The 27,646-nt window shown below is 39.7% G+C and overlaps 1 protein-coding gene across 2 annotated transcripts in view; it reads right to left on the bottom strand.

Moving 5' to 3' along the window:
* Positions 1 to 7,220: 7,220 nt before the first annotated feature.
* The window catches only part of PGR (progesterone receptor), a 35,479-nt gene continuing 15,053 nt past the window's right edge, over positions 7,221 to 27,646 (bottom strand). For both annotated transcript variants that reach the window (XM_015852253.2, XM_015852254.2), the window contains 5 exons: positions 19,310 to 19,612; positions 17,828 to 17,972; positions 14,947 to 15,077; positions 11,285 to 11,442; positions 7,221 to 9,120 (listed from right to left, as the gene is read on the bottom strand). In XM_015852253.2, coding sequence (XP_015707739.1) covers positions 8,965 to 9,120; positions 11,285 to 11,442; positions 14,947 to 15,077; positions 17,828 to 17,972; positions 19,310 to 19,612 — 893 coding nt within the window. In that variant the 3' untranslated portion in view covers positions 7,221 to 8,964. The remainder of the gene's footprint in view (positions 9,121 to 11,284; positions 11,443 to 14,946; positions 15,078 to 17,827; positions 17,973 to 19,309; positions 19,613 to 27,646) is intronic.

Here is a 27,646-nt window from a genome sequence, read left to right as displayed (position 1 = left end):
CTGACTTTCCTCCCATTCATCAAGAAATTCTGTAGCAACTAAGCAAATACAAAGCCAACTCAAAAAGCCGCCAGCTAGGCAAAGACAGTTAACTGTTCCCATGCTTCTTAACTGGGAGAGCAGAAGTATAAAAAGTCGTTGATCTGTTAAGCCAAAGTCAACACTCATTTCTTCCTTCTCGTATTACAGTCCTTCACACTGTGCCACCATTCTGTCTATAGCATAATGAAGGAAGTAATCTAGAAAGTGACGTAGTTCCTGTTAAGCCACACTATTTCTTGAGTTTCAAGGAATCATTTAACAGCATTTAGAGAGGAAGAAATTTTGGGTTTTCAGACTTAGGTAAGACCCACCATTAATTTCACAGAATCACAGAATCTTAGGCGTTGGAAGGGACCTCCAGAGATACTTGATCCAAACCCCTGCCAAAGCAGGCTCCCGTTACCACCACGTCGCACAGGGCGTCCTGGCGGGTCTTGATATGTCTCCAGAGAAGAGAGACTCCACTCAACCTCCCTGGGCAGCCTGTTCTTCCAGATTGCTCAGTCACACTCACATGTAAAGAAGTTCTTTCCGCATTTTTTACTGCGGAACTTCTACTGCTGTACTTTCATCCCATTACCCTAGTCCTGTACCCACGCACTACTGAAAAGAGACCAAGCCTCACCTTCTATGGCTCCCGCACCTCAGGTATTTATGTAAACATGGATCAAGTCCTCTCTCAGCCTCTTTTCTCAAGCTAAACAGGACCCGGTTCCCTAAGTCTCTCCTCATAGGGAGATGTCTCAGGGCCCTTCATCATCTTAAGTGGCCCTCCGAACCCTGGACTCTTTCCAAAGAGATCCCTGTCTTTTTATGTCTGGGAGGCCCAGAACCGGACACGGTATTCCAGATACGAAGAGAAAACAAAACAGAAGAGCTCAACAGCGGCAGAGATAGAGGGGGAGGATCACCTCCTTCGACCTGCTGGGACACGCTCTTTTAATGTACACACCCAGATATGCCATTGGGCCTTTTTGGCTTACAAGGGCACCACTGCTGGCTTCATGGTCCAATCTACGTTTGTCACCAGGAACACCAGTTCCTCTCTGCAGAGCTCCTCTCCAGCAGGTCTCCTCCAGCACACTGTGATGCAATATCTACCAGGTGCAAGACTCTACACTTGCTTTGGTATTAAACCTCATCCGGTTTCTTACTGCCCAGCTCTCCAGCCTGTCAGGTCCGCCTGACATGGGCACCACAGCCTTCAGGCGTGTCAGTCAATCCCCCAATTCTGTCATCAGCAAACTTGCTGAGGAGTGGTCACCATATCCCCCATCAAGGTCGTTTATTGAAGATGTTGAACAAGACCGGACCCAAGTACAGACCCCTGGGGGACACCCGCTAGTTACAGGCCTCCCGACCAGACACCGCATCCGCAACGACAACCCTTACTGCACTCTGCCAGTCAGCCAGGATCTCGCAGCCCACTTCCACTGTCCACTCATCTATCCCGTGACTTCCTCAGCTTTGGTATATAAGGATGTCACGGGGGACAGTACAAAAGCCTTACAATTTTTGTCCAGCAATATGACATTCTCAGGAAAACTTGCTTATTAAGATCAGAATTATTTACTCCAATTAACGCTCTTTCAAGAAAATTTTAAAAACTACATTGAATAAAAGACCACATGAAACCAAGAGACTTACAGTTCGATTTCAGATCTGGGCAATTATCCAGGATATTACTGGATTAATAATAATTAACTGGATTAATAATAATTAACTCTTTAATACTCATTAAGAGTTGCCATTAATGTGATGCTCTTTTAGTCTGTCGTTGATCCCTTAACAAGGCAGTAAAAGAATGGTGAAACTAATCTAACTGCGAGGCAAAACCTAAGGGAGACCCTGGGAATCAGGAAAAAACATAGACAAAGGCTCAAAAGATGGACAGGCGCCGCTTTTATTTATTGCCCTGCAGATAGGCTGAAACACACTCCTCTCTCAGAGATCCCTCTCTTGCAGTCCAAGAAGTCAACGAAGTCGGGACAAGTACTGAGATTTAAAGGTGGACCTGAACAGGCTCTTAGAAGAGCCTACAATCTGCGGGGAAAATAATAAAAAGAAATATTGCATCGCCACAAAAACTGAAGAAATTGAAGAAATGCAAGCCAGAAGAAAAATCAGCGTTAAGACACAAGATGCGTTTAATCGGCTAATCGGCCCCCTTAGAGTAGTAACAAATTTGATCGAAGCCAGCTGCTTTCTCTGCCCACAAAAACCCAGAGCGGAACAAAGGAAACCCAGTCCAGCGCCACGCTGCCTCAGAAGCAGGCCGACTGCCGCTGATTAATTATAAAAATTAATAAAAATTCAAAAACAAACCAAACTTGTGGTATATGTGCCCTTCTTTTGGTGAAACTAATGCATCAGCTTTGGGACACCGGTGGATGGCAAGCTGAGACTAACAATTGCAGAAGCCAGCTTTAAGCTTGACTTGTGTTCACTAGACATTATTTTTGGGCTTTGCAACTTGGGTTCAAGGTGAAGTCATGGCCAGGACCCCCTTTTCTGCAGAGCTGGCACTGACATCCGCTGGACTCTTTCCAAGAGATCCCTGTCTTTTTTGTACTGGGCAGCCCAGAACTGGGCACAGTATTCCTGATGAGGCCTCACCAGGGCAGAGTAGAGGGGGAGGATCACCTCCTTCCACCTGCTGGACACGCTCTTTTTAATACACCCCAGTATGCCACTGGCCTTTTTGGCTACAAAGGCACACTGCTGGCTCATGGTCAATCTGTCGTCCACCAGGACACCCAGGTTCCTCTCTGCAGAGCTCCTCTCCAGCAGGTCTTCCTCCAGCCTGTACTGGTGCATGCAATTATTTCTCCCTAGATGTAATACTCTGCACTTGCTTTTGTTAAACCTCATGTGGTTTAAGGTTAAGGCTCTACTACTGCTGAAGCCCTGGTATATTTTTGGAGATCACTTGAATTATTTCCTGGATAAATGAACTCAGAAACCTTACATCCGTGTATCTTCCCGTGCATCATTGTGAGAACCTCAGGCGAATGTTGCTATGTGTTTTGGGTAACACAATTAGTTCTGCTGGACGCTTTGTATGTAAAGAGAAAAAGAAGAATGAGTGTTTCTTTGTCACAGTGTTATTTGTTTACATCCCTCATACTGAACCCATCTCAGTGAGGCAGGAACGAACACTGCTTCTGCCTCCCCACCATTAGCAAGGCACTGCCCCCATCAGCCTTCTCCCTGTGGGACATACAAAAGGTGCAGCCAGCAGACACAGTGAGTGCTGGAGGACATGTAACCCTCTGAGCCTCCTCAGTGGCTTGGTGCCTCCTCCATGGCCTCAGTCTCTTCACCACTGACATGGAAATCATAGTTTGTGCATCAGGGCTGCCGGTAAGCAGGGAGGCAGTCGGTGCAGGCTGTGACCACCCAACAGGCCTGCAGGGTCAGTCAGTGCGGGGCTGGGGCTCCTGGCCCTTATCTTCCACATCAGTAAGCAAGGAAAGCTCCAGCTCAAGTCAGCCTCTCCAGGCACTCTGTGGCAGCAGAGGCTCCAAAGCACCTCTGGTCAATGCAGCCAGTGAAAGCACTGCACTGCTTTCAGCTCAGCAGTTACTGAGAGCTTAAACACTCCTCACGCTGTGAGCACAGTAAACCTCCCATTTCTTGGCCCCGACACAACACAATTAGACAACACCTCTACAGATGCACAAATACAGAGATGCAAGTTCCTCTTCATTGGAACATACAGGTATCTCATACAAAACTCCTTTTAGGAATAAGAAAAGAAACACAAGAAACCATGAATTGTGTCTTCCACTATCCTAAATGTTATATAGAGAAATGCTAACACCAGTCCTAATAAACTATTATTTTATTTATTAAAATTAATGGCTATCTGCAGGGAAGGCTCTGAGGTTACTTTAAATGGCTTCCTAAAAAAATATTATCCAGCTTTCAGACTTCCTTAAATACCAGGTGTTGATAAACCTGCTCTGTGATCAGATACAAAGCTTGGCTAAGGGCATCTGTTCCTCCCTCCCACCCAATGTAAGGTGACTGCAGCTGTCACTGCCGGCTGCAGGGAACAGCAAACTCAATGCTGATGCTGTAGTGTGCAACAGCAGAGAGAGAACTGGTCAAAGCACAATGTGACAATATTGTAAAACTCTGGGATTCAACATTTCCAGTTACGTTTTTCAGTGCAAAGCCGGATGATCCTTGGTGGGGATGTATTTGGTAACATGTATTTATCTATACAAAATATAAGATATACGGACTCACAGAGTCAGCTGTTAACTTCCCTAACTTGGCTTTGTAAATGACCAATATCTCACACTGGGCAAAAATAAAACCCCAACAATATGAGGTGTAAAAGCACTACTGTACTTTTGTCTTGTGTATGAGAAATAGCAAATGTGAAAATGGTACATCCAAGACACAACAATCATGTCCATAATGGCCTCACCCGTGTAACACAAAGCTCCCTGCACTGAGACACACCGTTATCCTTCTAAAAACTCAGTGGCAAAGATATTATTGTGCCCACCAGCTGCTTTCTGTCAATCTGTCCTCTCTCCTCTATGTAAGCCATAGAGCTTACAGATGTGAAGTCTGGGATTCCTGGAAATATATATATTTCTTCCTCCTTGACACAACAAAAGGAATTTCTATCACCAGCCTGGATGGGTGGGTATTTCAACTGAGCTGTGGGAAAAATGCAGCAGACTGAGACCATGTAAATGACACTGTGAGAACCTCCTCAATGATCTGCCTGAATGCTGAACTGGAGGGACTATTGTATGTGGTGAGGTGGCAGGTTTAGTTTCCGTGGTCAGAAAGACATGATCTATGTCTATGGGATTGGCAGTGGTGCTTTCATGAGCACAGCACATGGCTGCAGGAAGCTGAAATGTTGCCAGCTGTAACTGATGCACAAGAATTCAATGACATTTCACCACGCCTCGATAGTCATTAGATGGACGTTGCAGTCTTTATGCACCTTTGCAGAGAGCAGCGTGGGCTCAAACCACCTCAACACAAGCAAATAAATACATGTAATAATAAAAAAAAAAGCATGCATTTTTGTATTGAAGTACTGCTCATATTCTTAACATTCTGCAACTGCTGCATTAAGGACTTCAGCTCCAACAGCCCTGGTGCCTCCTGAGGGTGATCTTGTCTTTGAGGACTACAGACAGTTCATTTTTAAGTTAGTATTGCTCAGGATTGCCACCTTTTACTGCGTGTAAAGCATCTGAAAAGCTGCACTATCATCCCATGTGCAAATAATGTCCACCTACCAAATGAACAGCACACATCTACAAAACAACTCATAAATTCCAATATGAAAACATCTACAACATTTCTTTTCTTTTTTTTTTTTTTTTTTTCCTTTTCATCTTCCAAGGGGGAAAAGAGAACTAAAAGAAAAACAATTCCTCTGTTCAAAAGTCAGGTCACCATGACACAAAGCAGTACAAACCAATAAATCCAGCGGCGCTGACAATCCACCCTGGCAGTACATATACACAGGCTTTTGAGCCATGGATGTTTGGAAGGGTTTTGGCCATTGGCTCCGTGGCTGCAAGCTGACTTAGCTGAAGGAAAGGGAGGTCAACGTGCCATGAGTGGCACACGGGGCAGGAAGGGGGCAGCCCCTCACCCTTCTGCCTTGGGGACAAGCTAGTCCAGCCTGGGCAAGTGGGAGACATGGGGAGGATCCTGCACATATAACCATATGTAACATTTAGACACCACCTTTAGCATATATATGCTATCAGTTACTGAAACAAAGATTTGTTTTAGTTAGGAACACAGTAAAGCACCCAAATTTCCCTATAAAATGGAATTACTAGCATAATATCATAAAACACAGTAGATGAGGTTATAACAAAGCATTGACTGATCAGAAAATGGTGTATGGAAAACTGGTCTGTGAAAATAGTGAGGGAAATCTCAGCTGCTGTGTTTTAGGTACAACACCGGAGCCCACAGCTGAAGGAACAGCCGGAGTTCCAGAGCTTCAGTTTATGGTGCACACACAGTCAGAGCACTGCAGAGCCATGGGAAATCTGCAGTAAGGTTCTCAGGCTCTATTTGCCTCCATCCTGGACAAACCAGCATTTGTCCTTCCATAAATGCTGACAAAACGACTGATCAAGCTAAGATCCTTGTCAACAAGTGTTGGACCTTTTTGTATTTCTTTGGCCCCAGAAGGCACAACAGGGAAGCAAGCTGGGATGAAAGCTTGCAGTGCTGATGGCCTCCTGGGCTCTGTCCTGCAGAGTGCTGCCACCCAAGGCAGCTCCATCTTCAAGAACAGTCCTAGAAACAACAATACTTGGAGCACGTGATGCCTCTGCAAAGCTGAATGACAACAGGAGGGAGCAAAGAAAGCAGCACACTTTGTGCTTTTGTTTGCTTGCTTCACTTAAGTAACAGCAGAAGGCAATGCTGAAGGCTTTACATCAAAAACACATAGGGTACAAAGGTTTCAGGCATAGCTGACACTATTTAGGTGGTCCTCCCCCTCTACTCTGCCCTGGGGAGGCCACACCTGGAGTGCTGTGTCCAGTGCTGGGCTCTCCAGTTCAAGAGAGATGGGGAATTTCTGGAAAGGTCCAAGGGAGGATTAAAAACATGGTCTGGGATCTGGAAAAGCTTCTTCCTTATGAGGAAAGACTGAGAGATGTGTGACTGTTCAGCCTGGAGCAGACTGAGAGGACACAGGGCCAGGCTCTTTTTGGTCATTCCCAGTGAGGGAACAAGGGGCACCAGGCACAAACTGGAACACAGGAATTTCTATCTGAACATGAGAAACAACATCCTTACTGTGAGGGTGACAGAGCACTGGAGCAGACTGCCCAGTGAGTTTATGAAGTCTCCTTCTCTGATGTTCAAAACCTGCCAGGACACTTCCTTGTGTATCCTCCTGTAGGGAACCTGCTTTAGCCCCTGGGCCCCTTCCAGCCCCTGGCATCCTGTGATTCTGTGTTGTGGAACCACTTTTAGTGTGGGAAGTTTCTGATAGCAGTTTAATCTAAACAGCAACACAGAAAGTCTAGTTATTCGATGGTAAATCATATGGCAATGCTTAAACCCCCAAGGAGTGCATGACAATATTGCTATTACACAAAAGATGAATGGTTGAAATGGTCAACTGTGCAACTGAATGTAAATACAAAGAAAAGTACAGAAAACAAAACTTCGGTATGTAGAAACAGAATCTTGTGTTATTTATTAAAACGCAATTGCTTTAAGGATCACAGATGAAAGTCAGACTGTATTGAATAAGTAAGAAATAGCTTGTTTTGGGGCAGTTTAAAGTTATGAACCCAGTAAACAAACACAAAAGTCTGCTTAAACAATTTTACCTTGGGTCACTTCTTTGCCACAAGTGGGTTTTGTACTATGTCAGATGCTTTTATTTCTATCTGTTATGTAACTTCCTCTTGATGGGCCTTAGCTTACCTGACGAAGACAAGTCCACACATCCCATGTTACATACCATAAGCAGAATGCTACCACAATTGATGCATCCAGTATCTAATGGGAAAAAGCAATAACCTATGGCCAGCAGTTATCCAAGACTTGCAGTTTCTTACACTGATCAGTGCCAGAGAAGCTGGGTATCGTATTTAGTGATTGTCAAAAAATCTGTCAGATTTTAATAACCCAAATTCTTCTTGGGCTTTGTCCATTTCTGTTTGTCTGAATACATCAGCAGTTTACTGCCTTAAATATGAATATTTTCATGTCCACACCAATGGAGCAACAACCACCACGCTACCATTTTTTAGTCAAATGTTTCATTTCCAAGAACAGCATGCCATTCTTCTTGAATGTATAATGCTAGTTTAGCCCAACTCCTCATACAGTTATTCCAACTATAACAGCATGCCTTCTAAGTATAAAATATGTAGCTTCAGTACATGGTATTAAGATGAACATTATGTGTATCAAAATGTTTGTGGTCATATTTTCCACTTCTTTTTGTTTCTAACCTCTCTAAAATTTGGTGGCAGTGGTTGGTTGAGCATTCAGCACTGGAATTCAAACCATCAAGATTACTGAGAGTGGCAGTCAGGGAAAGCATTTCTATGTAAAACTTCTGAAATACCTAATTTTTAAGTAAGTTGATAAACTTAAGATTACAGCGATGTGTTTTAGCTCTACAAAGTGCCAAACTTTAAAGGAAAATAACACAAACTGAAGCCATGTGGGTTTACACACATCTTACTTCTGCTGTAACATATACTGAAATTTTCCTCTGCTTCCTGATTTTTGAAGGAGAACTGCACTGAATGATGCAGAAAGAAGCACACTGATATCAGAATTTCAATACAGCAAGAGCACAGAGAAGAACATGAGTCCTTATTTACATATTTTGCAGAGAGTGCTTTAGTTACTCATGAAGGTACTGCAGTGATATCTACTTAAACTTGAACTTTGAAAGGATATTTCTGTGAAGCAGATTAGTAAATAAAAAGTCAAATATCCGTGAGAAAGTGTGGGCAATATACATTTTAATCCCCTCCAAATCTTTAGGACCACGCACGTGCCCACGTGTACACATGCACACAATGTATTAAAAAGTTTACACCATGTCATATCAGAAATCTGCAAGTGTGTAATATGTAAGAAAAATGTATAAGGTAACTGTTCTTAGAAATCTGGAAACTCTATTCGCTGTCATTCTTACGCATATCTAAAAAGCAATCTACCCAAGTTTACAAAACATTTCTTACGACTCTTGTGATTTTTGCAGTTAAGGAATCAGGAACTCATGATATGTACATCAAGCATAAATGGCTTGTGTATGTTACAAGTATAAAGCAAGTAGGCAGGGTATGACAAATACACTGAAGTCCTGACATTGCAAAATCTTGACCAAAATAAACAAACAAAAACCGACCCAGAAATTATCTCTATGATAAGAGAAAAGACATTTCACTTCTTGTGAAAGAGAAGAGGTTTCACCATCCCTGCCAGAATCTTGGGCAGCTGTGCAGCAATCACCTCTGACATCATCTCGGGGAATTCAACGCTCAGTGCACGGGACTGGAGAAATGTGTTCAGACAGAAGAGATGGAGCTGTTTCACTAGCTGGATTTAATAAAATACAAACATAACAAGTAAGGCTATCAGCAGTGCAATCAGATAAACATGCTGTCAATCACTTAGCTCACAAATCCATCAGCTGACATCATTATTATATCTTAATTACTATATCTTAATGTTCTTCCTTGAACCAATAATGAGGATAACTTTCTGTTCCCTATTAAAATATAATCCCAAGGCAAAAATCATAAAATACAGGTAAATTACATGTCCTAAAAAAGGCTGACTCGCTAGCAGAACTCACTTATTACATGCACCACGAACAATGGAGTTAGTAAAAATTATTCAAGCTTTATTTTATGCTCATGTGCAACAACAGCCTCAGTGCCTTGTTTACTAGATGACATTCAAATGTAGCCCCAAGGACTGCATTTTCTATTTCGAGGTTTCCCATATCTCTGACTATGATCATATCTGGATATGCTGATAATGTTACATTGCATAGGTCCTTGTTCCTAGAAAGGAACTGCTACAGATATGTACCCTTTCACCTGCCTTACCTAGGAAGTTCCAGTTTTTTAAGAGCTTTTCTTAAAGACCTACGACCTTTAAGTTGTCTAGAATCCTACTCTTAACGTTATCATGGGCTTTACCCAGGGATGGCCTATCTTATAGCATATATTTCTCTCAGTCTGAGCTGGAAGAGGGACTTGTACTCAAATATGCTACAGACCAAACACTACCCCAGCCATCACTTTGCTGGGTATTCTGCTGCAAGCCTCACTCACTTGCTTCCATTGAGGCTATTTTACTATGTTAAACTTGAAATGAAGAAATAGCTCGGAACTCAATTTGTCTCTGGATGTTGTGAGATCCAAACTGAAAATTCTTATTCCAAGTAAGGCAGGAAGGTCTTTCACTTCAAGCAAGACACAGGCAAACATCAGATGACAGATTCCTTAAGCACCTGCCTAGCATGAATAGACACTTGCCAGGAAATGTTTTTGCAAGTAAAAGCTGTCTGACTGAATTCCAGAGAAGGGTTTAGCTCTGACATTCCCATGCAATGATGAGTTCAACTACCAGTATAATTTGTGGCTAATCTCAATATCCTCCCTTCAGAACATTCTGTTGTCTAACTTTGCGTGTAAGGATGATTAGGGTGACAAAGATGATACAGGGCATGGGTCATCTCCCATACGGGGAAAGGCTGAGAGACATGGGTCTGTTCAGCCTAGAGAAGAGTGAGAGGGAATCTGATCAATGTTTCTAAGTGCACTTCAGTGGTGTGCAGTGATAGGACATGGAGCAATGGTCAAAAACTGGAAGACAGGAAATTCCACACAAATGTGCAGAAGAACTTCTGTACAGAGAGGGTGACAGAACACTGGAACGGGCTACCCAGGGAGGTTGTGTTATCCTGGCTGGATGTCTACCTGTGCAAACTACTGTAGGGAGCTTGCTTTAGCAGAGGGGTTGGACTTGCTGATCTCCAGAGGTCCCTTTCAACCCCTGCAACTCTCTGATTCTTTGATTTTCATTCTTGTCCCATTCATCTTTTGCTGGTATCTGAGAAGATGTGAGAGTTAAATTGTCAGTGTGATTTCTGTGGATAGCAGAAGTTGATAGAGAGGTCTGTGCAGTGGATCAAAGGATTCCAGACTACCTGGTGAACCACACAATTATCAGTATTGTTACCTCTCTCAGCCTTCATAAACGGGATCTTTAGCTTTTTCCTCCATCATAAGGAGGAATTAGTGACAAGGAAAGCTTTTATATGAAATGTATATAGGTATTAAAAAAAAAAAAAAAAAAAAAAGGTAAAATAAAATGCATGTTTCCTAAGTGCAAAAGAATACAAACACCTCATCCTTCCCTGAACTTCCTATGAACTTGTCACAGCCACTGAATGCAAAAGGACTTTTCTTCAAGTACCTTAGTGCCATTCCACCAGTCCTTATTCAAGCAGAGCTATGGCCTTGTATCTCTGTTTCTTGCTTCTCTTGCAGAGATACAAAAGCCATTACAAAGCACTATTCATGTGGGTAATTATAGAGAGTGTCATTTCTCAGTTTTTATGGATGCTAAGCCCATAGGATGCATGTTAACTAGACACTTTTTATAAAATTACCTTTAGGAAATTCTAATTCCTTCTGACTTAAAAAAAAAACCCAACACAATAACAACACAAGTTAACACGTAAGCTTACATCATGCATGGAATCCATCAGTTTTGTAAGCTGATAGAAGCGCTGGGAATTAGCCACAACACCCTTCTGGCGCAACCCAATGGCCTTCACCAGTTCTCTAATGTAACTCGTTCTCATCTCATCAAATTGGCTTTGACTTCTTAGACCTTCCAAAGGAACTGAAAAGAAAGCAACATTTGTGTTGCAATGTGTTCTTAAGGCAAAAGGAGAGATTTAAGTAAGGGAACAGATTATATTTCACACTGTGCAATTTAATTTGTTATTATCTGCCAAGTACTTCTTCCTGTTAATCAGTTTCTCCAGAAACAGTCATACAACAAGGTCAAAGAGTTTATCTGCAGCAGTCAGTTGTGCTAAACTCTGATGTCTAGAAACTGGTATAGACTAAGTTTAAAGCCTATGTGCTGAAAGAAGATGGCCAAAAGAACCGCTCCTGTCCTTACAGAAATACGTCATGGGTTGGCTTATCTTACACTGCCAAGAGCCTGCCCTCCTTAGGGCGTATTTATCCTAGATCTAGCTGGAGGGCTTTGAAATGGCATCATGGAATGAATAAAAGCTTTTAAATAATGTAGACATCCCAGCATCCAAGGCTCAGGCTTCCTGTTTGGAACTCTTACATTCAAAAGAACAGACGTACTCTCAGAGTCTTAAATGTGAATATTTCTTAGATAATTACCTAAGGGAAGCAAATGGCTCAACTCACTCTTCTCTTAATGGTCTGCTGTTAGGACCAAAATGAAGGCATATGGACAACGCCAAAAAAATGAACCTGTTAGTGACTCCTAGTGATAAGATCATGTTTAAGCACTGATTCTAAGTTCTGGCAGCATTGTAAGGAAACACTGCTATGCTCTGAGAACTATTTTCCATGACAGGGCAGCATGTAATACATAAGTGTTATAATTTATGTTGTTGAAGACACTATAAAATGAAAATTTAAAAAATGAAATTTGAAAAAATACCCTGAACTGGCACTCAAATTTGAATCGTTGCTTTGTTAAAATAATCATATATTGAAACAAAATCTAGATTCAGAAATACTGTTTTTGAAAGAAAAATTCTTCTTCCCTTTCCTTTTTCTTTTTCCAAAGACATCTCACATTGTAATGTCACATTTAACATTTCATTTTCTGACTGCAAATATAAGAGGAAGGACACTTCACAACATAGCAGGTCCATCTTATTTAGTTACCACTGCTCCCTATATTTACAGTGGAAAAAATCAGGTGAGAAAAGGGCACATGAAATATTCATCACTGTAGAAGCAGCTTTAGAAAGACATGAACTACGCTGTAGAAATATTTATTTTTCTCTATGGACTCAGAGTCTTGTGAGTGGTAGCTCACATAATTAAATAAATCACATGCTAGGTATGCCATATACCTTCAGTCTGGTATCACGCCATGGCTACTGTGTGGCCATGACTGAGTTCAGTTGAACCTCTCTACCTCCATGTATATATAGACATATATAGACAGTAAGAGAAGGTAAGGTAGATAAAGATATTTGAGCAAACAGAGCATTAAAAAAATAAGCATTTTCTTCATCTTGAGCCCAGAGAGAGCTTACTAAGCAAAGTTCAAATCTCTGCTCTGCTCTGAAGCAGAATTTTCTTATTTCATGGGAGACTGTCCAAGAGAGGAAATGAGCCAACACTGACCACTTATTTCAGCACTTCCTCAGACAAGTGGATGTCTGGGGGAAGGATGGAGACACACATATACATATATATCTCTATAGAATAGCAAGTTGACTCTGAAGACAAGTGTCTAAGCACTGAACTGGGCTATAGAAGTCAAACTCTGATTCCAACCCAAATCTGAATTTAAACAAAACAGACAAAAGAACTTGTGATTGCTTCCACATATAGGATAATAGTCGGGCTTTTAAGGATGACGTGTCATGTTTGATTTCTTCTGGCAGCTGATGAAGATGAAATGCTGGACTAAGCATGTTTGCGTTCTCCTACTTCCTTGTATCATATTCTTTCTGAACTATTCACTGTATTGGTTCCTAGATTAGCATGGCCTCTGTTATATGGTGAACTATCTAGAACTTTTGGGTATTACTTATAACACAGCACATCACACGTCTATATGTAAAACATAATAAATAACTAAAAAATCAAAACAATTGAAGAAAATAAAGAAGTTGCTCTACTTACTGCAAAGACTAATTCTGCTTTTGAGACAGTTTTAAAACTGTCACTAATACAGTAGAAAAAAGAAGTCTGTACCACAGTAACCTCAAAGGAAAAAAATGTAAAACTGGAAATGTTAAAAATAAAGCTGGGGTTTCCATTCAGATTTAGAAACATACTGTGACTGATATTTAGTTACGTGCAACACACAATTACTGTTTCTTTAGAAGTAAAGCTAGTGCATCTAAATAATAAATCAAATAGAAGGTAGAATGAGCGACTAAAAGTTGAAACATGATTTACTGTTAGTATATGAAGGTTTGAAATGGCCACACTTTCACATCTGAAGAGGATAAAGGTGAACAGCATGAAATAGAAATAATCTTAAAAAACACTTTATAGCAATAACCAGGTTATATGTTGTTTGAACATTGTTTTGTGGAGAGTATTGTATTTATACAGTACCAAATGTCTACTAAATGCCTCAGCAACAATGGTTAGGTGTGTTCCTTTTTCCAAAGATCTGACAAATTGTTTTTTCCTATAAGACAATAAGTACAGGAATGAACAAAAAAACTCATGAACATAGGCAAAAATACTTTCACAATATCAAATTAATTTCTTGCATACATATAAACATATCATCTTAAAAGTGAGTTTATAAGGGAAATGCAGTTGATAAAGAAAGGTGGCTTAGTGATTACTATTAAACTGATGCCCCCATACTTGTGAGGCAGTGGACCACTACAGCCTTTTCTTTTAACTATTCTATTTCAGCTTACAGGTATGTAGAGTTTGAATATCAGAAATATATCTGAACCTGAACCGTATGACAGTATTCACATAGATGAGGGATTTCAAAATATGATGCTGAAGCTGAGGACTTTCCCAGTATTTCAGGAAAGGCTTCAGAAGGGAATCTCACGAACTACCATATTTTCCAATTACCAATGCAATGCAATACAATGCAATGCTGTGTTATTACAAGATGAGTACAATTAAAGTGATCACAAACTTTGTACTCAAGTAAACAACCAAAAGAATTTCATTTATCTACTGTTGTGCTAAACCTTAGCTGAAGTAGAACATGTGAGTAAGTGTTACTATTGTTTGCATGCCCAATTTTGCAAATCTTATCAATATAATAAATAATAATAAATAATAAATATTTATTCCCAGTGCCTGTAGATTTTTATCTGTGTGGTGTCATTTGAAGTCATTCTTCCTCATAGAAATATGCACACTTGTTTTGAAAATGTATAATGCAGTATTCTAATACATTAAAAGGGATCCAACATTTCTGCAGTGCCTTTATACTAACTAAATAAAGATAATGACGAAACAGATTATTCGTTCCTTAAAGACATTACAAAGATATTTTAGGTCTTGATGTACTAACACTTTCCTCCTGAAGAAGTTTTCCATTTGTTAAGCCAGAGAGCTCAGCAATTGTCAAGTTAAACAACATTGGTCAAAACGAAGATTTTACCAGTGATATGTTAGAAACAAAAGAGCTTACTTGTATTGAGAAGCAGTAGTGCTTTCATACACAGAAACTCTTCTTGGCTAACCTGGAGTCTGACAAACTCCTGTGGGAGCTGCCACATGGAGAGACACAGCGAATAGAACGATGATTCTTTCATCCTCTGTCTTACACCCAGAAAAGGGAAAAACAGAAACAAAAAACAAAAACATGAAAATAAAGAAGAGGAGCAGCTTAATTCCTAATTGTTTCAAGGAGGTGCCTTGTTAGCAGCTTAATTAACCCAGCGTCGAAATTAAGAAAAACAAATGAACAACTTCATTATTGTTTTGCACTTACAATAGTTTTTAAATTGTAAGTAATGAGCTATTATTTTGGATGTTTAATCTGTTACTTTTGGTCAGAAAAGAATTCATAAACTGTCACATAAGAATGCTTACCACCAAAAATCAAGTGTTCTTATTTATTTATAATAAACTAATATTTACGATGAAGTGCTTTTGTTTAGAAGTTGATAGATTTTTATGTTCTTTGAAAACAAAGCATAAAACTGAAGAGGTTGAAAGTCGATAGAAACTTGTTCATAGGTTTTACAAAGATGTCTCTATTTAATGTACATCAAAATTCTTTGTTGCAAGTACAAAATTCTTTTGCTAAGAGCAACTGAATTATTTTGTAGCACTACAGAAACCGTTCGAGTATTTAAAAAGTATTTTAAGTAGAAGTAGACATGAATAGAGCCTTATCAGAACTCCCGCAGTACTAAATAGGACATTTCACAAAGAAATACAACAAATTATCCAGTCTTTTGCAGCACTTTGATCTTACTTTTCTCTTTGAGATTTTGCTGTAGTGAATTTATTACAGTTTTGAACAGAAATGATGAAGACAATAGCATCTTAAAGTTTGTAAACTAAACTGCTATCATTCTGCATTCACTGGAAGATGCAGTAATGTAGAGTTATTTTACAAAGCCATACCCTGAGGTACAACAACTACAAGCTGATAACATTTTGCTCCCTGAGAGACCAATGTAGCTTTAGCACTTGTTAAAAAGGGAATTGTAACTCTGAATTCAGACCAGCATTCCAAGCCGACCAACTGATCACAGACCACCTTCCAAGCAGTAACAGAAGATATTCTCCATTAATAAAAGATTTTTCTCAATGTTTTTTTTTTTTTTTTTTTCCTGGTGATATTTAAAGTGTTTTTGTTATCTTAAATTAAATGTTTTCAGTTTTGTTTCATATCTGAAATTTTGTACCAGCTCTTCAATGACTCAAACATGAAATTTTGATCTGCAAGATCTGGCTGGATTTATTCCCATAGACACTTTAATTCTTCCTATTTCTTTCATAGAATCAAAGAATAGTTTGGGTTGGAAAGGACCTTTATGATCATACAGTTCCAACCCCTTCTGCTGCAGGTAGGGACACACCCCCCAGACCAGGTTGGTCACAGCCCCATTCAGCCTGGCCTTTCTGATAGTTTCTATTCATAAACAGCATCTTAGATAAGTGATAGTTTTCAAGGTGCATTAAATGCTGTTCATAAGTATATTTTCAGAGACCACAAAGTGTAGGTAACAGTAAAGCCTTGTAGTGTTTTAATACGAGTCCATAATACCACTGTCAACCTAACACTGCTTACTCTCTTCGTCTGAAATTCATGCTACTGAGCAAATCACTCTCACAGAGCATTACAGTTCAGTCTCAGACAAATTCAGTACATAAAAAACTGGCTGAAAAACAATCTTTGGACTGTGATTTCATGGTTATTTTGAATCAACCTCGGTGTGTGATGCCACAGTAGATGGAATTTCCATGATCTTTTCCCATCTCTAGGTGTGCACTCCTACTCTTCTGGCATTAGTGCCTTCCTGCCCACATGGTGAACAGATCAGGGATCAGCTTAATTGGCAAGTTAGGTTTTTTCCTAGTGTATTTTTCAAATTTATCATGTTCTTATCTGTTTTACCATGCAACCAGATAGCGTTTCATCCTGCTTAAGTAAAATTTTAGGCATGCACAACCAGGGCAGGAGATAGGGAAGGCTGCCATTTCTGCTGCTTTTTTGCAGTTACTTTTCACTGATCTGAAAGTTAAAACATTTTTTCCCCCCAGTAAGTAGAGGCAGCTATGATTCAGTGTATCGTTACTCTTCATGTTTAGGTCTTTCCTTATAATTTTTCTGACATTATTCTAACGAGATGTTCTACAGTCGAGAGAATTGCATGTGGTCAGTCCATCTCTTTCTCAGTGTAAATGGTCTCAAGCTGCAAACGAGAAGCTATCTACCAGGAATTAAAAGCAGGGTTCATAAATCTCATCATTCCTCTGGAAGAAAGTACTTAAAGTCTTGTCCATAAGGCATACAGTGGAGCACACACTAAAGCCATTATTGTGGATTTCTCAATATAGCCATGAGATACATCCTAGAGTACACTAGGGGTCACAATACAATTTGAAGCTCTCTGAATCTTATCCCTGTAAAGGATTTCAATTTGTACAGCACAATTAATACACACGGGAAAGAATTTCATCCACTATTTCACAAAAAAAAACATCCAATCAACCATGACCGAAGAAAATCCCACTTAGTTCCATTTATTGAATATGAACTTCCATGTTAGGCATTTGAATTCCTATAAATCTTCTGACAGTATAGTTCTAATTCTTTTCTCTTAGTTAATTAAAATAATATTTGAACTTATTTTGTTTGGTGACATCAATAAAATATTTGGGATTCCCACACAATCCTTCCCAATGTTACTGAATTTTATGTCATCAGTGGACTTTGCTGTTAATTTTGAAACAAAAATAATAGTGAATGAAACCTTGGTCTCAATGAAGCCACGTTCCCATTGACACAAAGAAATGAACAGCATTCATATTGTGCATCAGTAGTGTCTACTTACTCATTAAGAATCAGATCTGGTGCAAAATACAACATCTGACCACTGACATGTTTGTATGATCTCCATCCCATTGCAAAAACCATTAGACTCATCCAGGAATACTGGATGAGAGTTATCTGATCATCAATATGTAAATTCCGAAATCCTGGAAATGAAAATAAATAACACAATAAACATCCACCTATAAACACCTTTAATGCATTTAAACGCAGAGAACATCAGTTCTGTGTCTGCTTGGATAATATTAAGGATCATAGCTAAGTATCAGAGTTGACCTAACAGCTTCCTGTCACCAAAAACTGTTTTTCATTAGCTGGTCCTGTTACCCTCTTCAATCAATCAAGCTCTGGCATTCATCCTATCCTCAGTGAACTGATTCAGCTTATGAAGCCAATAGAAAATTAGATTCAGTAAAAAAAAGTTTGTTTTCTTTTCACTTAATGAGAAGAAATACCACAGAAGCGTAGAATCATAAGCACAGAAAAAGATCTCTAAGATCATCTAGTCCAACAATCTACCTATCATCATCCATTTGCCACATCTGCCCTTTCCCTGAACACCTCCAGGGACAGTGACTCCTGCACTTCCTTGGGCAGCTTGTTCCAAACACCTCATCACTCTTCCTGAGAAGAAGTTTTTACTAACATCCAACCTGAACCTCCCCTGGTGCCATTTAAAGCCATCCCCTCTCATCTTATCTCTAGTTACCTGGGAGAAGAGGCTGACCCCACCTCACTACATCCTCCTTTCAAGCAGCTATAGGGAGCTGTAAGGTATTCCCTGGGCCTCTTCTCCAGAGTGAACAATCCCAGTTCAACTAAGATGTCTGGCACTTTCCTGCAGGACTTAAGTGTCAATTGAGTCCAAATGAATCCACATTTCTAGGCCTCGATACTGATTTTTATAGATCCCAGGACCAGGCCTCTATTATCATACAGAGAACACAGATATATATAATCATGAACTTTTATTTTATAATTCTTGGTTCCTCAGAAATTCAGTTGCTTCTCATTCACAGAGTATTTGTGAGCTGCTTAGCTATTAATATTGTAGTTTTTCTCTGTTTCTTTTAGAATTCTTTTCAACAAGAGTAAGAATGAAGAATATGCAGAAAATTTATATATATATATGTATATATATATATAAACCCAAATATATATATATATATAAACCCAAAGTATGAATGGTAGATTCAGAGGAGTTAGGATGGAAAGGCTGCTATAATCATCAAGAATAGGAACACTCTGGACTTCCATTGTTTCTTTTTGGAATAAGTATAAACACACTTTAATTTACAAAGGGCCTCCCATTAAAATTCATTTCATCAGTGCATACATCATCTGATGAAGTGGAAAGTTAATCCTTTAACAATTTCTTAAGAATTAAGTAACATGCAGACAATAAACAAGCAACCTTCTCTTTTGACTGCTTGTCTTATGACATATTTGCTTAACAAGAAGTCACTACAAGAGCTGCTATTACCTGGTAGCAATTTTGACCACTTGACTACACAAAGAAGTTGCCTCTCACAAAGATGATTTAGACTGGTCAGCAAGGAACTTGGTGTTTCAGGTTTTGTATTGTCATAACCAGCATAGACAACTTCGGGCTCAATGCCTCGCAAAACACTTATCATTGGGGGAACAAACTGTATTTCTTGATTTGGAGAAAAGGACAGCCTTTGCGTTAGAGATTGGCTTTCATCCTGAAGGGCTGCTGGCTGCTGAAGTGCAACATCTAATGTCCTCACAACCTTGATTTTGTTAAGCTTTTTAAATTTTCGACCTGAAAAAAAATAAAATAAAATAAAGTCACAGATATGTTAAAAAATTTTACCCAGAAACATCAATATTTTCCAGTAGTTCTAGATTACACTTTCCATCTATAACAAATAGAACAGTCTTCTAAGTTTATTTTTTTACTGTTTATATAATTAAGAAATAATCATGGAAAATTCTTAAGAGTTTATCCCTCCAAAGCCTCCTCCCTGCACTATGAGAAGAAAGGAACCCACCCACTAAAATTATTGCATGAATTCTAGGTTACTGTAACCTCATAAAGTTTTTTCTGGTTCAGTTCCCACTGTTCCATCTGACAGGCCAGCCAGCTGTCTCTACAGTTCGGTTGCTATTCAGTGTTAATTAAGGACACTGTTTCTTTTTTTCTCACAAATATTCAGAAACAGAAATGCAAGTAAATAATTAGCACACTCAAAAATTCCTTTCCTTCAATTCCAGGAAGGCATTTCAGTCTTGTAGATAAGTTCTATTTTGGTAATCTTTAATGCAATGTCTTCCTCTTGTTCACAAGAATGAAAACAGAATCCAGGAATGACTGAGACTTCAACGTATACTGTAAAATCATGTTAACCCTTAGTAAACTCTTCACTTTCTAGAGTAGAGTGGTTTAGGGAAAAATAATAATAATAAAACTGATCAGAAAAACAAAACAAAGCAAAACTTGAACTGCTTTCCCAAAATAAACATAAAGAGACTACACCTGGCATGGCTTTGTAAACATACAGAGCTCTAGGTAGCAACTCTTCCAAATTCTTTCAGGGCAACATGCTGGAGCTGCACCACATGGACACCAAAAACCAAACTTTGAGGGCTTGTAGACAACAAGTAACAAACTCCATGTTTCAAGAAAAAGACATATCCACAGCTAAATGGAACATGTTCACTTTAAGCAGATCATCAAAGGTAAAACTTGCTGTTAGATCATCAAGTTCCTCAGTGCTGCCAAACAAGTTTTCCATTAGTAAAAAATGTACGTCGTAATAAAGAAGCTGGTACTTATACTGATGTAGATGAGACTGAAACAATGAGAGAGATGCAGGGTGACGGCAAACATAAAGTAAGTCATTCTCTCAAAGTCATTCTCTCAAGAAAATTATGATGCTCATAAGTTTTAGTCTTAAAGAAAACAATAAGGAAGGACAATGCTCTGTTCAATAAGTATATATATATATATGTGTGTGTGTGTGTGTGTGTGTGTGTGTCAAACAAACAAGAAATCACCTTATATTTTTACTTGCTTAGGTGCTGTATACTGTAAAAAGAAGAAAAAACATGCAGCAAATTTCACTGTTGGAAAAGAAAATCCCTGCCTATCATATCATTGAGCCACTGAGAAACTGTTCTGTAAAAAGGTAAAACACAAATAACACTAAAGAGAAGAAGAGTGGCACTGTGTATGCATGTGGTTGAAATAATGCATGTCATATTATCTTTTGAAAGAACAGTATTTTTATTTATAAGTGAAATATCTGACAAGGGGAACAACACACACTATATAAATGTGACAGAAAGATCTCTGTCTGTTACTGCCCTCTTTTCGTTTTAGTTGAAAGTACTGCTGCACTGCCAGAATGCAACCCATGTACCAAAGAGACTCCAAGATACTGGAGTAAGGGAGCACAACTTAATTTCAGCATGTGCTATGAATCCCTCCTTAGCAGGGTACTGGACGAACCTAGAGACACAAGCAGTGTCAGACTCATCCATCACCTTCCTCCTTGAAAAGTTCCTGTCTCTCAAACTACATGCAAAAATGGAAGGTTTCAATAGAAATGGATTTGTGTAGGAACATATCTATTCCCTTTTCTTCAGGTGCTCCCACATGGTAGAAGATAACAAAACTTATCAAAATCCTACATCTCCATTTTGGAATATTTAAGATGGATGCTCCAAACACTTGCACTGACCTTTTCAATACATTAATTAGTACATTAATGCCATAATATAACATCAAGAAAGATTAATACATCAAACATGGAAACATGGAAAGATTCCTTTTGTTCTTCCTAAATATTTAATACAGACAAAATGCCATGACTTTAATAACTCTTCATGTACACTGGCATAGCTGAAAGCAGAATCAATCCTCTTGGTTTTGAACCAGACAGGACTGAGCAGATGAATGCAACTAAAGAGCTTAAATTTCAAGAAATACACAGAACCACAGAATCATGGAATGGTTTGGGTTGGAAGAGACCTTTATGGTCATCGAGTTCCAAAGTCTCTCAAAGCCCCATCCAGCCTTATCCTGTTGCTACATGCCCTTACTAGAAGTCCCTCCATTGGTTTCCTGTAGCCCCCCCTTCCTAAGGTCCCCCTGGAGCCTTCTCTTCTCCAGGCTGAAGAGCCCCAGCTCTCTCAGCCCATCCTTGCGGAGGTGCTCCAGCCCTCTGATATCTTTGTGGCCCTCCTCTGGACCCATTCCAACAGCTCCATGTCCTTCTTGTGTTGAGGGCTAAAGAACTGGAAGCACAACTCCAGGTGGAGTCTCATGAGAGTGGAGTACAGGGGCAGAATCACCTCCCTCAACCTGCTGGCCACACTTAACATATTATTAACAGTATAAATGTGAAGGATGGGCTCTTCAGTAGCAGTCATTTTCCAACTAAGTCACAGGTAATATTCCCACCAACTTAACTGTGAGGTCAGTTAGTTCTGTATCAAGTTCCATGTCAATCTTACGCTTATTTTATCACTTGTAATAAGGATACAAATACTCCAGTTCAGTGAGTCCTTCTTAAAGAACCCAAAACCAACTTACAAATTATCTTACATCTGGACAAGACAAAACAAAACACCAAAAAAAACAACCAAACAAACAAACAAAAAAACCCAAACACAAAAAGGATAGACACTGACCAATTTCTACCATAAATACATATATAGTCCCAAACATGCTGGGAATTTCCCACTAACTATTGTTTAGGCATGAAAGCAAGTAGAGAGGGAACAATGCATTTGGTAGTTCATAAATAATGATTTCAGGTATTTTGTGAAATAATGGTTTCAGATGCTTTTACAGTTCAGAGAACAAGTAAAGAAAGAAACAGACAGAGCACTTACCAAGTGGAAATGTGAGTAGTTAATAAGTACCCGTGTTTCCAAGTGATTAAATGGATCAGAATTAATGTTGCACTGGCTTGCAGAATTACCTATGCGTTTATGTCTAATTACACTGCTTCAGAGCTAGTAGTACACCAAACCCATTTGTTACCTATAGGTAACTCACACTAAACTTTCCCACCTACCTCAAGGAAACCATCACAGATGAATGCAAATTCTTAAGGACATCGAGAGAACAACAAAGATTTGAAAATTACATAGTTTTTCAATTGCAGCTTACAAAAACATTGACATAATATCCTGCTTTAAGATAAACAAATGTCTCTACTATGTCCTTTAATGTGTAAAGAGTACTACTCCACTCTGGCAACTATTTGTCTTATTGTTAAGGCTGTTCTGTGCACATTTATACGGTACATCCTTTCCTTCAGTCATTTTCACTAATTTGTTTTAAATCAGATGACTAGCCACTCAAGTGGCTTGCTGGTACTCACAGTCCCCTGATTTACTACAAAGAGCAAGTGATACAGTATGTGTAGTATGTGTACTTAGAAGAAAAAGCAATAAAAACAATAAAGTCTGCATCACCTCACCATCGAATTTACAGGGATTTTCTCCATTACACATAATTCTGTTCTTTGATATTCTATTAACTAGGTATACAAAATCAAACAGTCAATCCGACATTAGTGATAGTGGAAATTTTGTATTACAATGGATCGATTTCTAGTGAAAGTTGAACATCTCACTGTCCTTCCTTACACCCTGCAATCACTCTAATCAGGTGAAAAATGTCAATGATTTATTATTCTTGACAGAACACTGTGGCTCTGACTTTAAGGTCACTCTGCTCTTACGTTTTGTGTAGCAGAACAAACTGTGTACACCCTAGGAGGGTGTATACAAAATACAGGAACAAAGCAGCAAAGCATAAGTCATACATCTTGATTTTAATAAGCCCTCTGACACTACCTCATAAAATATTACCTGGAAAATTAATTAAGATTTGTCTGCATCTAACCATTGCAATGAGGACTGAAAGCTGACCGAAACAATGAATAATGTGGTAATTTAGCAGTAGAGCAGAACAAGGAATCAATGATAGTCAGCTGTATGATAGGGAAAATCACAAACCCACTGATAGGAAAAAAGAACCGTGTTTATTTACTCCAGCATCTGACACAGCCTCCTGCTACCCTGTTAGGTAGAAGATTAGATTAGAAAGGAGATAGATTAACATATGCAGCTCTGAAACAATAGAACTTAAATTAACATTCCCATAGAGGAGGGAAATTAGGGCATTATGAAACACGTGCTTTCATTAATATTTTCTGTGTATAGATCAAGAAATAACAGTTACTAAGGCTATCTCTTGGTACAGTGTAATGCACTGAATAGAATTTCTTTCAAAAACAGTGCAGACTCATTTCACTGCTGTGAAGTAGGGGCAGAAAATGGAGCTGCTGTCAATGTAATATACTTTTCCTCTATCTATATGGTTGCCATTCAGTAACATTCAGTGGAAGATAAGAGCACTCCCAACAGTAAAATTAATTTCACATATTTGGAATCTAGTTAATTTTCTGTAAAATCTTAAAGCCTTCCTCACCTTGATTACGTACTATAGAAGGTCCTTACTCAGTTACTGAAGGCAAGCATTAAGAAATCATGTTTAAGTAAAAGAAAAGAAGTTTATCTGTGGAATTTCTGCCTGAGGGACAGAAATCACAAAATGCACAACATCCTTACAGGCTGTCAACACAGGAAAAGATTTGAAATACTGAACAATTCCAAAAAATAGTGTGCAGGTAATACTGCTCATGTGATACAGCAAATGAAGTGCAAAACATTGTAGAAGAGCAAAAGGAAGAAATATGAGAGTAGCAAGAGCAGTATTAATATAGAGGGTATTTTTTTTTCAGTTTGGATTTTAAATCCTCATTTACAATATAAGACCAATCCAGTTTTCTTTTCTCTTTTTCTTTTTTTGCATAAATTTGTGTTTTCTGCCCTTTTCAGCATTAATTGCTCCACTTCAGTCTATGTAGGGTAATTAGCTTCCTACTGTCCCCAGACCTATTCACATTACTAGAGCACCTGACACACTACACTCAATCTGAGCCGGTTGATTAAAAAACAGAGATGCCACAGTCTTGTCTCCATTTGTTATTTTCGTTATTCCATTGCATCACTGCCCCCTTCTTCCTGTTTACTACCACATCACTGGAGCAGGCAGGAATATGTAGGCAGAGATCACATGCTCCTCCAAGAACAGAAATGGAACAACCTCCACAACAAATGAAAGACAGCACTAGTCAGGTATGTTTAGTCAAGGACTACACACCAGCACAAACTGGTTAGATAGAGCCACCTGGCACCAACTAGAAAGAAACTATTCACACCATCCTAGTACTGGATTGGGAAAAAACAGTCAATCAAAGAGAAAGTATATATTCTCCCAATGCATGATGGTAAGGAATAAAGTCTTGGAGCACCTTTATTATCAGATTTTGTTTGCAAATATGAGGATATAAAATCCTCATATGAGAAGACATTAATGAAGACATACATACAAATGTATGTTTGTTGCATCCTGGGATGGTCAGATTGGGTATTAGAAAAAAATCCATCACCAGAGAGTTGTGAGCATACAACAGACTGCCCAGGGCAGCAGACACAGCACCAAGCTGCCAGAGCTCAAGAAACATTTGGACATTCTTGTCTAAGATGGTCCTGTGAGGAGTCAGGGGTTGGACTTGGTGATGATCCTTATAGGTTCCTTCTAACTCAGTATTTTGTATAATTCCTATCCCAGCTCTGAAGTAACACCTTTCCCTAAGAAGGCTCCAAAGGACGTGTAGTATCATGTAGAAAGGTTTCAGATGTGGGAAGACTGCAGCTCTGTGAGCACAGGGACCCACTAGTGGGCAGAGCTGAGCTTAGAGCGAAACCGACTCTGGGAGAGTCGATTGAAGGGACTGGAATAGTGCTGTGCAATTGCAGCTGGGAGAGAGGGTTGAGAGATTGGAGAGAAGCAGCCCTGCAGCCCCCAAGGTCAATGAAGGAAGAGGGCAGGCGGTGCTCCAGGTACACAGCAGCAGCTGACTGAGGTGCCCAGGAGGCCCACGGAGGAGCAGGCTGTCCCCTGCAGCCCACAGACACCACTCAGAGCTTATATCTGTGTGCAGACATGGAGGAGCTTACTGTGCAGCAGTCAATGAGGGGTGAAGGAGGGACAGCACATGGATACCCCCACAGAAGCAGCCCAGGTCAGAGCTGCAGCCCATGGAGAGGAGCCCCCAGTAGGGCAGGAGGGAGGGGGAGCTGCCACCCATGGGGTTGTGCTGGAGCAGTGCCTGAAGGGTGGGCCCCATGGGATGGAGCAGTGCTGGGAGAGCTGTGGCCTGTATGAAACCAACACGGGATTGGTTTGGGAGGCAGCCACGTGGAGCAGGGGCAGAGTGACCAGGGAGGAGTGGCAGAGATGAAGATGGGCTGATTGCAGCCCCAATTACCGTTCCCCTGCGCTGCACTGCTTGGGAGGAAGAAGTAGGAGAGGGTGGGAAGGTATTTGTAGATTGCTTTTAATTCTCACTGCCCTGGTCTGTTAGCAATAGGAAGGAAATTAAATTAATCTCCCTATACTGAGCCTGTTTTGTCCGTGATAGTCACTGGTGAGCAACCTCCCTGTCCTTATCTCAACCCAAGAGGTTTTTTTCTTTTTTCCAATCAGATTTTCTTCACTTGCCCTTCTGAGAAGGGGAAATGAGAGAATGGCACTGAGGTACTGAGCTACTGTCCAGCTGCTGTCTATCACATGTTCTCATTTTGTCCTCCTTCCCCAGTTTAGTGCCCCCAAAATTCCTGTCATTGCCTCCAAGGGGAGGCGAAACAATGTGAAGCAAGGGGGGGAAGGCTGATGACTATCATTCTCTATATGTCCAATGCTGTGAGGAGAGAGGGACACACAGTTTGGAGAGCAGGACTCAGTGAAGCTCAGGGGACATGACAAAGAACTGAGCCCACCCTGCAGCACTGCCTCTGCCTCCTCACATCGCATGGGCTGTTCCCTGTAGCTGCAGCACTGTCTCTTAAGAAGGCTGAAGCCCAGAGAGGCAGCAACAGCTGGCCTGTGATAGGGAACTACTGATTTACATCACTGATAAAAGCATAAAATGTAGGAATGACACAATGGCCATGTGTGCAAAATGCTGGAGCAGCCAAAGTATATTACAGAAGCTGAAAGCATACAGCTGTGCAATCAAACTGTCAGCATGAGAAATACACACTCATTTTAATTTATGAATGGACACACATAAAACAGAATAATGAAATTATCAACTGTATATAACACCAGGTCTTCTTCCAAGGGCAAAAACAATTACAGCAATGTAGAAAGTGAAATGTTTGATTCACTAAAACACACTAGAAAAATATCTTTTTTGCCTCTTCCTTTTTTCTTTTTTCTCTTTTTTTACCAATTCCATTTGAAAACATATCCCTCCTTGCCTTCTGTCATCTTTCTATCATCTTCAGCCATCTACTTCTTCAAGCCTTGTGCTGGTGTAAAACATCATACAGCTTAAGTTCACTCGTAAAATACAAAAAACAAAAGAAAACAAACTAAGAGGAACAATATATATAATTCCTGCATATTAGCATAACAAAACTTGTCAAGTGACTACATGACCTTATACAATTTACTACCTGTGCTTCTGAAGACAGAGGACTCAATGTAGATTAATGTTATGTTGAAAAACAAACTTGTTACAGTAAGACATAATATGAAGAAAGGATTTCCCAGCACCTACTATGCACAAGTCCACAGTGTGACTGCAATCACTGCTTAAACCCTTTTGGTGGAAAAGAAGGATGGAAAATTGCTGAATCCTATGAAAAGCAATGATGGAGAGCACAGTAGAAAAGCAGAGAGTACTGATTGCTGATTTTGTGTTGA

The sequence above is a fragment of the Coturnix japonica genome, chromosome 1 (genome assembly GCF_001577835.2).
Source record: "Coturnix japonica isolate 7356 chromosome 1, Coturnix japonica 2.1, whole genome shotgun sequence".
NCBI classification, from domain to species: Eukaryota; Metazoa; Chordata; class Aves; order Galliformes; family Phasianidae; genus Coturnix; species Coturnix japonica.
This window is presented reverse-complemented; position numbering and strand designations above follow the sequence as displayed.